This window comes from Olea europaea, chromosome 18 (assembly GCF_002742605.1).
Source record: "Olea europaea var. sylvestris chromosome 18, O_europaea_v1, whole genome shotgun sequence".
Classification (NCBI taxonomy): Eukaryota; Viridiplantae; Streptophyta; class Magnoliopsida; order Lamiales; family Oleaceae; genus Olea; species Olea europaea.
In genome coordinates this window covers 3,134,014-3,148,673 of record NC_036254.1, presented here as the reverse complement: position 1 = coordinate 3,148,673, position 14,660 = coordinate 3,134,014, and the positions used below count along the sequence as shown (strand labels likewise).

General features: G+C 30.7%; 1 protein-coding gene and 1 pseudogene across 1 annotated transcript; one reads left to right on the top strand and one right to left on the bottom strand.

Moving 5' to 3' along the window:
* Nucleotides 1-464: 464 nt before the first annotated feature.
* On the top strand, nt 465-3,496 carry LOC111367156 (annotated as a pseudogene).
* Nucleotides 3,463-5,169, bottom strand: LOC111367157 (photosystem I reaction center subunit VI, chloroplastic-like). Its single transcript, XM_022987890.1, has 3 exons — nt 4,991-5,169; nt 3,958-4,084; nt 3,463-3,829 (listed from the first exon to the last, which is right to left on the bottom strand). The coding sequence occupies exons 1-3, from the start codon at nt 5,116-5,118 to the stop codon at nt 3,650-3,652; spliced, it is 435 nt and encodes a 144-aa protein (XP_022843658.1). The 5' UTR covers nt 5,119-5,169; the 3' UTR covers nt 3,463-3,649.
* Between the last annotated feature and the right edge of the window lie 9,491 nt (nt 5,170-14,660).

The window sequence follows — 14,660 nt, the reverse complement described above, 5'->3', positions numbered from 1 at the left end:
AAAACCAAAAGGAAAAATTATCCAACGTCTCACTTTTTCAGAAAATTTAGGAAAAATTCCACCCTGCATCACATTGAAGCTCTGGTTTTCCCTTCTTTTTCCATCTCATTGATCAATTCTTTTCTCCAGTTTTGTGAATTATTACTTCATTTAATTCCATATTCACTATGCTTGAATCAGAAAATGGTTCGAGCGATGGCGGAAGATGATCTACTAAAAAGGATAAGGATGCATTTATACACTTACTTGAAGACTCGTCATTCGCCATAGCTCCTATAAATAAGGTGCAAATATATGAGGTATGGAGACGTTACATATTATTCTTTTTCGTATATTTACATACAAATCATTCTCAGTCACTCACAATCTTTAGGCCGTCAACGTTACCGTTAGAAGAGATAACGTGAGTATCAATTTTTTATTTTGTAAGTACCAAACTTGATAAAAATTATACAAAAACCAAAAGGAAAAATTATCCAACGTCTCACTTTTTCAGAAAATTTAGGAAAAATTCCACCCTGCATCACATTGAAGCTCTGGTTTTCCCTTCTTTTTCCATCTCATTGATCAATTCTTTTCTCCAGTTTTGTGAATTATTACTTCATTTAATTCCATATTCACTATGCTTGAATCAGAAAATGGTTCGAGCGATGGCGGAAGATGATCTACTAAAGGAACAGCTAAAAGCCCGATCTGATAATCTTAAATCTCGGTTGGGCAGCGATGGAATGAAAGAGAGACAACATTCAGGCAAGTCAATTATAATTTTCATTTTTCTATTTTTTCAAAATGTTCGAAGTTTTGTTCATGTTGTACACATATTGGTGATTGATACATTCAAGTCTGGGAATTAAGGTGCTGCTATGCATCCTGAGTACAAAAGGTTGTTTATATGAATATATTAGGTCGGCTACATGAGTCTTAATCCAGATTTGTTCTAATAGAATGAAGTCGAGATAGATATACTCACTTTTAAATGAGATAGTATCATAACGAATGTTTTGTCTCGTTGTCAGCCATTAAGAAATTGTACATATAGTGACAATAAAATGAATCTCGGCTTGTATGCAGATATGATTCAAAGTTTGTCCCCAATCTATTTAACATATAGTATATCATATTCATCTGAGTTTATGTTGTTTACAATTGCCATCTTAAATTTTGGCTATGATTTAGATATGGGGCAAATGAAGGAAAAGTTTGCGAAGTTGCTCCTCGGGGAGGATATGTCCGGTGGGGGAAAGGGTGTTTCATCGGCTTTGACACTTTCGAATGCTATCACGAATTTAGCAGGTTCCTGGATTTTGAATTTTTTAATCTTATAGATGTTAGAAAAATATTAAATTAAAATTTTGTTTGTCAATTTCTCTCTTCTTGAGGGAGTTTTTGCATAAGAAATTAGTCGAATGACAAATTACTTGAGTTTTATTATATATGTACTGTTGCAGAATTTGAATGTCGCACAAAGTCTTTTCTGAGTTCTTCGTTATTCTTTATTTTCTTGAGCAAATCCAGCCTCTGCATTTGGAGAACAAAAGAGATTAGAACCCATGGCACCAGAGACCAAAGCAAGATGGAAAAAAGAGATTGACTGGCTCCTATCTGTCGCAGATTACATTGTTGAATTCGTGCCTTCATAACAAAGGTGGAAAGATGGAACACAAATGGAGGTAACTCTCTCTCTCCTTCGTAATGTTTCCCGAGGCATATTCATTGGAGCAAGACTATCTATGGAACTCGTGTTTATCAATCCATTTTTGAGTACGCAAGGTTCTTCATTCTTTATCAGATTATGGTGACAAAGCAACGATCAGATCTCCAAATGAACATCCCTGCCCTACGAAAGCTCAATGCTGTGCTACTAGTAAGAGAACAAATCTCCTTTCGTGTTAGTTCATTTCTTTGGCATTGGTTAATTTCATAGTGCCAATGATAAGCAGGATTGCCTTGATAACTTTAAAGACCAAAACGAGTTCTACTACGCAAAGAATACCGATGGAAGGACAGACGACAAATGGTGGATTCCTACCCCTAAAGTTCCTCCAAATGGCTTAAGTGAGACGACAAGAAAGTGGCAAAAGTCTCAGAAGGATTCTGTAAACCAAGTACTCAAAGTAGCAATGGCCATTAACGCTCAGGTGTTATTGGAAATGGAGATTCCCGAAAGCTACATAGATACTCTTCCTAAGGTAATAGGAAACCTGAAAATTATATCGCATTTCTATGTTACTAGAGCAAACGTTTATAGCGTGTTTGGAACACATTAATAGACAGAGCAACAATAACTAATTTTTCGTGACAGAATGGGAGATCAAGCCTTGGAGATTCGATCTACAAGAGCATCATGGATGAATACTTTGATCCGGATATTTTACTTTCGACTCTGGACTTGTCATTGGAGCATAAAATCCTCGACTTCAAAAATAAGATTGAGGCGTCTGTGATAATCTGGAAAAGGAAAATGAATGCTAAAGATGGCAAGTCTTCTTGGAGTTCAGCCGTGAGTTTGGAGAAGAGATAACTTTTTGAAGACAGAGCAGAGAATATCATGCTCATTCTTAAGCACCAGTTTCCTGGAATTCCTCAATCTTCTCTCGACATCAGTAAAATCCAATGCAACCGAGTAAGAAGTTCACTTTACTCCTTTTAAGCTCTTTGTTTAAGTCACTCGTTCTACAGAAACTAGCTCGTAACTTATGGCATATTTGGCGGGGAAGATTGAGTAGTGTTGGACAGTATAAAAGCAGAAAGAAGAAAGAAACTCAAAACTTGTTCATAATTCTATTGTGACCTATCTAGTAGTGTATACCAAACAGGAACTTATTGTTCATTTTGGTTAAATTTTTCGTCTTTTCTCGGTCATGAAGGACGTGGGACAAGCTATTCTAGAAAGCTATTCAAGAATAATTGAAAGTCTAGCATTCAGAGTGTTGTCAAGAATAGATGATGTCATGCAAGCCGACTCTCTTGGCACAGAATCCATCAAATGGAGAACAAAAGAAGTACCCCTTAAAAGACCCTTCACCTGTTACCGTGAAATTTCCAAATCCTAATGAAGAATTAGATAAAACAAATTCAGATGAGACGCCAACTTCAATGACACTCTTGGATTTCATGGGATGGAATTTTGATCAAGGAGAGTCTGATGCCAAAAAAGATGTTGATTCAAAGGTCCTCACTAAACCGGCTAAAATTGTGATGAACAAAAAATTTTCCTTCATAGAGAGGCTAGACAACTTAAGGTGTACAAGAAGTCCAACAGCTCGCCATTAATTGATTCTGTTGGAGAATGAAACCATCAGAACGGACAACTAACTGACAGAACTCGACTCTAGCAAAAGAGCTCAATCCTAATGTACATACACAACTTGGTCATGCCATAGAGGATCTAGTAAAGTTCTAGTGCTCCTTCTGTAAATAGGAAGTATATGCTGAATTGTACTCCATGGATTATATTGTGACTTATTTTGAAATCGAACTAAAGTTATTAGAGACTTTATGGTTGAATCAGATACAACTAGAATGGTACTGAAATACATGTAATAATAAACAGTCACATGTAGATTCTGATATACTTACATCACATGCTGATGAAATGAAAAATTGAACACAAGTAATTTAAAAGATTGAAAATGTGATACCGAGGAAATTATATTTTGCCACGTGGCCCAGGCTTGGGTGGTAGTTGTGGGCCCTTTACAATCGGTAGAACGTCTCCTGTTGCTTTGGAGCTCACATAAGCAATGGTGAAGCCACCTCCCAATATCAAGAACTTGAGCAATAGACCTCTCTTGGTGAAAGGAGCAGCAAAGGTCTCAAAGAACTTGCTCTGTTAGCATAAATGAATGTCAACAACAAAACTATACTATAATACTAGCCTAGCACTGAACTTTTCAGTCCAGCCGGCTCGACCCGGTTGGACACTGCTACCTTTATATTCAAGATAGACATATATACCTGAAGGGGATTGTATGGTGAAGGTGCATCTGATCCATACAAGTCCCATTGGCCAGTGGTGTTGCCCAAATCCTCCAAATCAAAGTATACACTCTTGTCACCATACTTTGCCACCACAGCACCAGCCCTGCATAACAAAACCATAGTGTAAGATTCAACACCATCAAACTTCACATATTCTAGGCAGTTGTCACCAAGAAATACGCGAATGTGATTAGTGTAACATAATTGCTGCCTTCGACTCAAAATCATGAAAAATTAGTTCACATACGAATGACTAAGGTGGTTTCAATGTTGTATCAAAGAAGACACGGGGCTCGATTCAAATTCATACTACCTCCGCTCCATAAAGATAATCTTGTTTTCCTTTTATGTCTGCCCAAATTATAGTCATATTTCTTATTTGAGAGCGTAGTTAATATATTAGATTCCCAATATGCTCATATTTAATGTGTTTTGTTATCACAAGTATAAGCCACTCCATTATTCAATTATAGTCGAAGCAATAAATTAAAACCCAAAAAAAAAAAAAGGGTTTCATCTTCCATGACATTTATTCATTTGTATTTGGAGCATAAAAATGGCCCACCACCAACCATTGTCATCATTGTCTTAAACCATGAGTAAGAAATTGAAAGACCATACATATAATCCTAGACCATAGATCACGATGTGAACAAATCAGTAAGGCCATTGCTCGATTTGATTTTTTTTTTTTTTTTTTTTTTTTTTATTTTAACGTTCAAGTTTTGGCAATTTTTTATTTCTTCCGTCTCAGATGACTTTGCAATGTTAATTATCTTGATTATAGCATTAAACAAAGACTAGTACCAAAAATAGTTTAATTACCCTGAACATTGCATTGCATTGCATTAATCGAAGTATATATTAAAAAAATGGTAGTAAAATTTATTGTTTTCTTAATATGTGTGAAAAAAGTAACGGGAGTATCTTTATGGGACGGAGGTATTATTAATAAATGCATCTCCTTTTTAGACGAGGTAGTTCAACAATTGGAATCGAGAATTGTTACCTGGAGTTTGTGGGCTTAACTCTTAGGGAAGATGGCTTGACATGGAGCTTAGTTCCAGCAAGGGAGCTCCCAGCAAGGCCCTTAACACTGGAGGGATGCACTGCAGCAAAGGTTGCCAAGGATGCCATTGGATATGCTAATCAGTCTAAATCTGAAATGTGAAGGGCCAAGCTAATAAAATGCATTGGTATTTTGATCATTTTTCAAAGGATCTTGGCTTGCCACGTGGCACTCAGGGATTCTTTGTAGAGATTATGGAATCCCATTAAGGAGGTGCCACGTGGGTTATAGTTGGATAAGCCTATCCAGTTGAGATTATTGGTTCAATTTTTGGCCTTTGTTGGGGTTTGGTTTCATGTGCGATCCCCAATATTAAGGTCTTTGGCATTTAAATCTAACCTTTCATTTTAGGTGCACTTTCGTCCTTCTGGATAGAAACTATCTAAGCCTCCAACGAGAAGAATTTATGAGCGATTTGTTTCATAGAAATGAAAAATGAATAAGTGGATAATACTTGTAGGTTAATTAAAATGTTTAGTTTAAATGAAATGTGTAGTCCTCAATAATTTGTTGTTCATTACTACTTTTTTCCTTAATTTATGGATAATTGCTGCCAAGCCTCCCTAAAATTTGCCTCTATTGTGTAATACTTCCGTCTTGTCATTTTGACGGAATACCCCCTAAATGGTATTTTCTGTGCGAAAAATCCTCCATCGCCCAATTCCGTTAGTTTATGAGTTAAAAATAGTAAAGATACCAATAATATAAGGGGTTTTGGTGCAATACCCTGATAACATTACATATTTTGTGCAATACCCCATCAATCTTTTATTATAGCGCAATATCCCTCTAACCTTTCATTTTGGTCAAAACCCTCTAAATCATCCAAGCTTTGTGGAATATAACATTTTCATCATTTTTCTCTATAAAGCTTTGTAAAATCACAAATTTATGCTCCTCTTTAAATAAATGAAAAGAAAAAAAAATATTAAGATATAATTGTAGTCAGATGCCCAAATTATTTTTTAAAATATGCGAGTCTAACCCCCAAAAAAAAAAAAGTTAAAAAAATTAACAAAAGGAAAATTTGCATCTTTCCTCCCCCACCCCAACCCAACATTGGGAAATGTGAACTTTTTCCATTTTCTAAAATACTAGTTTTTCACCCTTGCAATGCACGCGCTATCTCATTTTTTAGGTAATATTAAAGTGTCAAAATATTTATTCATTTCTCTCAATAAATCTATAAATTTGATTAATTGTTTAAAATGATAAATGAAAATGTAATCTTCATATATGACACACTTTTGACATTAAAAAAAAATTAAAAGTTTATTAGAAAGCTTTCTAAATGACGTCAAAATTGTTATTGGATTATTTGAAAAATTAATTGATCGACAGGAAAAAATAACAATAAGAAAAAAATTCCTAAAAATGATCAAATTTCTTTTATATATCAAATTTTTTCAGATGTTAAAATAATCAAGATGAAAAATTGGTTGACCTCAATTTTGTGTTGCTATAATTGAAATGTATTTTCTAGATATATGATAAATGTTCCCATTATGCATGGATTAAAAATCCAAATTATTGGAGCTCATAATTTATATATCAAATATTATTTTAGTTTGAGTTGTTATTTTAAATATAAATGACGTATTTGATGATAACTATATTCAATATAATTAAATCATGTAATTAATCGAATTTTTTTTATTGTTCAATATCCAATAGATTTAATGAAAAGTTTTTATTTACGTGTAATATTATTTTATGGAAGATTCTGCGATTGAAAATAAAAGAGGGAAAATGAAAAAAAAAATTAATGGACCCAAACTCAAGCTGAGTTACAATATAATACTTTATCACTTAAATGGGGTTGAGATTTTTATTTAATTGCCCAACTTTGATATATTTGAATTTAATCCTCTAAAATTTATATACACAGAAAATACTCAATTTAAATTTTTTTTAGTTCTTTTCTCTTTATGATAAAACTTATTTTTTTCAATTTTAATTAATAATATTTATGTATTTTTTATTGAATTTTCGTAAATTTCTTTTGTTTCATTTGTTTTGTTTTTATTATATATTTTCTTTAAATTGCTTTAAAATTTCTTTTTCTTCATATTATAGATAATTTTTTGTTCAATTTAAAATTCTTTTTAAAAAGAAATTTTAAATATATATATATATATATTTGTTATTTAATTTTCGTAACTTTCTTTTGTTTACTTTGTTTTGTTTTTATTATATATTTTTTGAAAACTGTTTTTAAATTTTTTTCTTCATATTATAAATAATTTTTTGTTCAAATTAAAATTCTTTTTAATTATTTTTGTTTTATGATAAAATTTAATTTTTTTCAATTCTAATTAAATAATATTTATTTTTAATTTTAAATATTCCAATTTAATGAAAAAAATTTATAATAACTTTCTTTTTAATTTTTACCTGCAATTATTTTTTTGTTCTTTAATTAGTTAAATCATTTAATTTCTATTAGTTAAATATCTTGCCTCCATATAAATATTATTTAATCCTTGCTTCCAACTTACTGAAAAAAGAAGCAAAAAGTTTCAAGCTAAATTAGGGGAAAAAGCAAATAGTTAAGAAAATTAAAAGAAGAATATATAAATATTATTATTTGTTGTGGCATTGTTCTCTACGGCGTCGTGCCCAGTTACTGTTTGCCATTTTGTTCGTTTTTTAAAACGTTATACTACTTTATTCTGACTTAAAAAAGGCAAAAATAAAAAAAAAAATCATTGTAAAGTTTTTTTAGTTAAAATTGAACAAAAAAATTTTATGAAGAAAAATATATTTTTTAAAATAATTAAAAAAAATTAAACAGAAGAAAGTTATTAAAATAAAACGAAGAATATATAAATATTATTTAATTAATTAAAATTAAAAATATTAACTTTTTTCATAAAAATAAAAGAATTAAAAAGAATTTTAAATAAAAAAAAATGTAAACAAATTTTAAAAAAAGAAAAAAAAATTTCGAGAGCTCCTCTCCATAACACGGAGATATCTCTTTCCGTGTTATGGAGAGGAATTTTTCCGTTTGTTTCCATTATCTATTTATTTTTTCTTTTTTTGTTTTATTTATATTACTAATAATTTTTTTAATTCTTTTGTCGATAAAACTTATTTTTTAAAATTTCAACTAAATATTATTTATTTGATTTTTGTATATTTCTTTTGTTTAATTTATTATATATATATATATATTTTTTAAAATTTCTTTTCCCTTCATATTATAAATAAATTTTTTCAGATTTAGAATTCTTTTTAATTTTTTTTCATTTTATGATATAAAATAATTCTTTTTTAATTTAGGCTTTATCAATGTCCATAATTAATATCCCAACTTTAAAATTCATCAAGTAACAGTAAAGACAAAGCTCAATTAATTATCATGATATTTTTTTTACGTTATATGCTCAATTACAGTATATTTTCACGTGCATTACATCATCATCATTATTATTATTATTTTATGTATTTTTTATTTTATTATTATTAACCTCTTCGTGTTGTGGAGAGTTTTTCTCCATGACATGGAGAGTGACACAGAGCTCCATTTTTTTTTTAAAATTTGTTTTGTTCATTATATAAATATTTTTTTTCGATTTTAAATTCTTTTTAATTAAATAATCTTTATTTAGTTTTTATTATATATATTTTTTAAATTTCTTTTTATTCATATCATAAATAACTTTTTTCGATTCAAAATTCTTTTTGTTTTATGATAAAACGTAATTTTAAAAGGAAAAAAGAAATTTAAAATATATGATAAAACATAATTTTATGAGAAAACGTAATTCTAAAAAGAGAAACGTAATTATTTGTAATATGAAGACAAAGAAATTAAAAAAAATTTAAAAAAATATAATAAAAACAAATCAAACTAAACAAAATGAAAGTTACGAAAAATAAATAAAGAATATATAAATATCATTTAATTAAAATTGAAAAAATAAAATTTTATCATAAAGAAAAAAAAGAAATTATAATTCGACAAAAAAAATTTAAATGATGAACAGAACAAATAAAAAAAAGAACAAAAGAAAAAAAAAATTGGACCATGTTCTAGAGTACAAATTTCAAAAAAAAAAAATCTATATAATAAAAAAATTAAACAAAAGAAAGTTACAAAAATTAAATGAAGAATATATAAATATTATTTAATTAAAATTGAACATATTAAGTTTTATTGTAAAGAGAAAATAATTTTAAATAGAAAAAAATTGTACAATGAGCAAAATAAATAATAAAAAAAATATCCAATTTTCCCCATGTTATGAGAGAAATCTCTCCATAACACGGAGAGAATTTCTCCGTGTTATTCTCTCCATCATGTTAAAGAGAGTTTTTCTCCATTTTTTTTAAATTTTTTTTTGTTCATCATATAAATATTTTTTTATGTAAAATTCTTTTTAGTTTTTTCTCTTTATAATAAAATTTAATTTTTTTAATTTTAATTAATTAATGTTTATATATATTTTTATTTAATTTTTGTAATTTTCTTTTTTTTTTAATTTATTTTTTTAATATATTTTTTAAAATAGTTATAAAATTTCTTTTTAAAACGAATTTTAAATTTATTAAAGAAGCCATTAGTGGGAAAAAAAGGGCAATATGGATATTTCTCTCATCTCTTCCACTATGGGTTGGGTTGTAATGTCCTCCAATATTCAATTTTTTTTCAAATTTAATTAAATAATATTTATATATTCTTTATTTAGTTTTCGCAATTATCTTTTTTTTTATTTGTTTTGTTCATCATATAAATATATTTTTTTCAATTTAAAATTCTTTCTAGTTCTTTTATCTTTATGATAAAACTTAATTTTTTCAATTTTAATTAAATAATATTTATATGGAGGCAACATATTTAATTGTAATTATTATACAATATAATAATTTTTGTAATTGTCTAATTTGATATTCTATTCACAAATGCTACCATCACTATTCATTTGTTTTGTTTTGGAATGAAAATGAATCAAATCCTTTAGGTAGCACACTATTTTTGACTTTTTGTCAAGGTGGAAAGATATTTTGTCTACATACAAAAATGCCATTAGACCCTTAGTGTGAGAGTTTATTCTTTAAAAAAATTAATTATTTTTTTAATGTTTATTATTTGTTCGCGACAATTTTCTCAATATAATTTAATCATTTTCTTAAAAAAAAATATTATGTGGTATGACGTCAACTGTTTTTCTTGCCATAAAAATTCAAATTAGACAAAACAGCAGCACCGCAAATGCATAGGAAGACCATTGGTAGTAATTTCAGGAGTAAAGTTGGATATTATGGAATATTCAAGTGTAAAATTAGATAACAGAGAGTTTTATTTTCTTTTGGAAAGAGAATGAATCAAATCTTTCACCTAGCAACAAAATTTTGATTTTTTGTCATGAGAGATTTTTGTCTAAATCTAAAAAAGCCATTAGACCCTTAGTGTAACAGTTACTGTGCGAGGGAGTTGAGGGTAAAATGGAAACATCTAAATACGTCTTGAATGAACAGTAAATGACCGATTGCCTCTTTTAAGATGGTAGTGATTTTAAATAATAATTAAGATAAGTAGTAATTTGTTAATTGTTTGAGGACAAAATGAGAAATGAAAATACTTCAAAAATGAATAGTAAATGGCATGTTGCAATTAAGATAAGTAGTGATTTGTTAATTGTTTGAGGACAAAATGGGAAATGAAAATAAATTAAGATAAGTGGTGATTGTTAATTGTTTGAGGACAAAATGGGAAATGAAAATGCTTCAAAAATGAATATTAAATGGCATATTGGCTCTTTTAAGATAGTAGAGAAAATATTTTTTCTATTTTATCTTTGTTAGACTCATTTGCATATTTTGAAAAGATTTGGGGACTCTGACTGTAATTATTTCTTAATTTTTATTTATTTATTTTAATAATTTAATGGGAAGAATAAATTCATTGAATTATGCCATTTGTACATAAAAATGGTATATAAGGAATTATATAAAATGATGTAGATGGAAAAATATTGGATGAAAAAGTTGAATTTGTTTTAAATTAACAAATGATAGAGTGACATGATATTATGTAACCCATTTTGTAAAATTTAATGTACATATAATAAGATTTAAATTCATTATTCACAAGGCTTTATGTCGAAAAACGACGAAAAGATTATATTTAACAAAGTTTGGATTATTTAGGAGGGTTTTGCATCAAAATGAAGGGTTATTTATGGGGTATTGCGCCATAATAAAAGGTTAAAATTTTAATCCCACCAAATATGAGATTAAATTTAAGTCCACTTGCACAATTGCACCCACGTAGCCCTATGGCCTCCATGTGCTTCTCACATAGTAAAAGAGGAGAAATATTTCAGCAGGACGGTCGCATTACATGATCGATGCGCCACCTCAGCGAGTAGCCCACCACGCACTTTTTAATCTCACCAAATATGAGATTAAATTTGAGTCCACTTGCACAATTGCACCCATGTAGCCCTATGGCCTCCATGTGCTTCTTACATAGCAAAAAGAGGAGAAATACTTTAGTAGGATGGTTGCACTACATGGTCGATGAGCCACCTTAGCGGGTGACCCACACACCTTGAGTGTGTGTGGTGGGCCATTTGTAGAAGTGAGTGGCCCTCCCTTATAGGACGATCGCATCATGTGGACGGTGCGGCTGTCCTACTCCTCGAGATATGTGGGTCACCCATCGACGTGGCACTCCTTTATAGGACGGTTGCACCACATGAATGGTGCATTCGTCCTACCGAAGTATTTCTCCAAAAAAGAGAGTAGAAAAAAAAAGGTTTGCATGCACAATTGTCTATGGGTTCTAAAATGGCTGAAACTGAGATTCATTGGAAAATTTAAATGTTGAGTTCCTAGAGTTTGTCAACTTACATTTACGATAACTAATTGCTCACTTTTACACATTATTCATTTATCTTCCATCTCAAGTTCGTTCGTCCATATATTTTATCCTTATTTTATTTTATGTATTTCTTGTCGAAATTGTAGAGTAGAATATAAGATTCTGAAACTATTTCTACTTTTATTGATTTCCCTTGTATGAAATGTTTGTACCATCCTATGAATGTTACTATGCAAATAAACGAAACTGAGTAAGACACTCAATATTGACACTTTAATATGTTCTAATTTCTTTAAGCTTCAAATAATCATTCGTTTGCGAAGAATTCATATCCATACATAAGCTACCTTTAGTAAATAAATTAAAAAATTGAACACATGAAGTACAAATTAATAAATCCAACGTACATAAACTTGCCAAGAATGAAAACACTGATCACCTCTAACAAATTTATGAAACTAGGATCCTTGGGATAATTTTCTTGTAGTCTTTAGACTTTTGGTTTACCAGATTGCCTTTGTCCTTGATGAAACGACATCTTCACTAAATGGTTTCATAACACTTGCAAGCTCATCAAGTTTATCGTACTTAAGTAAACGTGCATGTACTTCATGCAAAGATTGTTGAACCTGAAATATAAGTTTCTCCTTCCACACAATCCTACAGAATTACCTTACGTAATTTTGGACTGCGTAAAAATACGATCAATAAGATCAGAAAAGTTAATTCGAGCCCACCGACTTCACGATATTTCCTTAAAACGAATTTACTGTTTTCAAAGATATTAAAGTCGTCCAGCATTCGTTTTCCAGGATAGAACGAATTTCGTCTCCTCCGAAAGCAGCACAACAATCTACAGGAGTTCCAACGAACACAACGAAGTATTTTAACTTCAAAAATAATATCAGAATGAGAGAGAGGGAGGATGAGATTCAATGTAGAGAATATTTGCAGTGAAAATGGTATAATTTTTCTGGCAGTGGGGCAGACTATTTATAGACTTATTCGTGGTCATTCGAACATCCTCCCAAACAATCGTTACTGTTCAGGCATCCTTCAAAACTTGAACAGACATGTTTGTTCGATACTGTGCCGGTTAAGTCGGTTAACAGTTAACTGTTTAGTCGGTTAATGTCGACAGTTTGGTTGGTTAACGGACGACTGTTTAACATGCCATCTAGACCAAGTAAAATTACCTAAAAATAAGCCAAAATTAATTTCATTAAATACTCGAGAATTTGATTATTTACAATTTAGTCTAAAAAATTTAAATAAATTTTGTCCAAAAAGTTAATATAGCGCAAGGACCCACCCGTACCTAAACACAAACCGGATCGGACCGGACTCGACTCGGACTCAGACGCGGGCATGTGCTCATGCTCGTGCCGTGTCGAGCCGAGCCGATCGGACGGATGGACAACGGCGATAGCGGCGCGCGTGTGGGTTTATGACCGAACCTGATAGGATATATGTTTCCTCCCTTCCAAAGACTATTGGTACCCCTTGGGGCCCAAACCCAATTTCAAAACTTCGACCATATAAACCACGACAAAATTTCCTAACTTTTCTACGTGGGATAAGTGTTTGATAAATCAAGTTCTTCCATGATTTATAGTTTCAAATGGGTTACTTTGGCATTCAATATTTCATTAAATTCTAAATGGTTTTCAACAATTAAATATATCATGTTAATCACCTCGCTGAGTAGAACGTGAATACGCTAGGTCCTGAATTAATTAAAGTATGGGTCCCACTGAAATTTGGGCTCAAAGTTCACCCATTTTACTAACCATTTTTCAACAATCTCCCATATGAATGAAATATGTCGGCCTTTTTTCAAACAATATCTGAAATGTTTATCAAAATAATATTGAAGAAAACTACATCAAGATAAGTAGCCAAAGACTTTGAACTTTCCCTAATAAAATCTATCGGATTTACTTAGCCAATCAGTAGCAAGTTGCTTTAAACAGTCAGCCGTGCATGTAAACCTAGACAATAGGAGTTACACAGTTCTCTTCGAACACTGTTGGTTCTCATGTTTGTGTCCATTTTGGGCTTGAACACCTCCTGGTTCATGAGTGTTTTTAGAGAATTCATCTTCACTTAATTCTCTTAGAAACGGCCCCTTCTCACCCACATAGGTGGTTTCTATAAAAAGTATTCTGCTATACTCCACTTGAACGAATCAAAATATAGAAACCATTAAAAGCATGACTTAACCTATTTCGCGGCAGTTAGGCACTGGCTCATCATAGGAATGGGTAGGAGTAAAAATTTCCCAAGTGCATACTAAGTTTTCTACAGTTCATTGTCCCATTGAAGTTAGATCTTGGGATTTCCAATCAACTAGGTTGGGTTGTTACCATGGAAACTTTTGATTATTTTATTGGTTTTAATCTCATCCCTTTCGATGAACTTTCGACTTACTCTCTTGTTAAATTTTTAGTTAGCGGATCTGCAATATTCTCTTTTGACTTCACATAATCTATAGAGATAATGTCAGTTGAGAGCAATTGTCTAACGGTATTGTGTCCACGACATATATGTCAAGATTTACCGTTGTACGTCGCATTCTGTGCCCTACCAATTAATGATTGACTATCACAATGGATACATATAGCAGGCACATATTTTATCCAACATGGAATATCTTCTAGAAAGTTCCGAAGCCATTCGACTTCTTCTCCAACTTTGTCTAACGCAATAAATTTTGATTCCATCGTTGATCTAGCTACATGTTTGTTTTGAAGATTTCCATGATACTGCAGTACCTCT

Bases quoted from the DNA above. Each gene is read 5' to 3' on its own strand.
- LOC111367157 (XM_022987890.1), bottom strand. From the start codon at position 5,118: ATGGCATCCTTGGCAACCTTTGCTGCAGTGCATCCCTCCAGTGTTAAG. The intron at 4,085-4,990 runs GTAACAATTCTC...TTTGTTATGCAG, and splicing joins GTTAAGCCCACAAACTCCAG to GGCTGGTGCTGTGGTGGCAA. The intron at 3,830-3,957 runs GTATATATGTCT...TTATGCTAACAG, and splicing joins CACCATACAATCCCCTTCAG to AGCAAGTTCTTTGAGACCTT.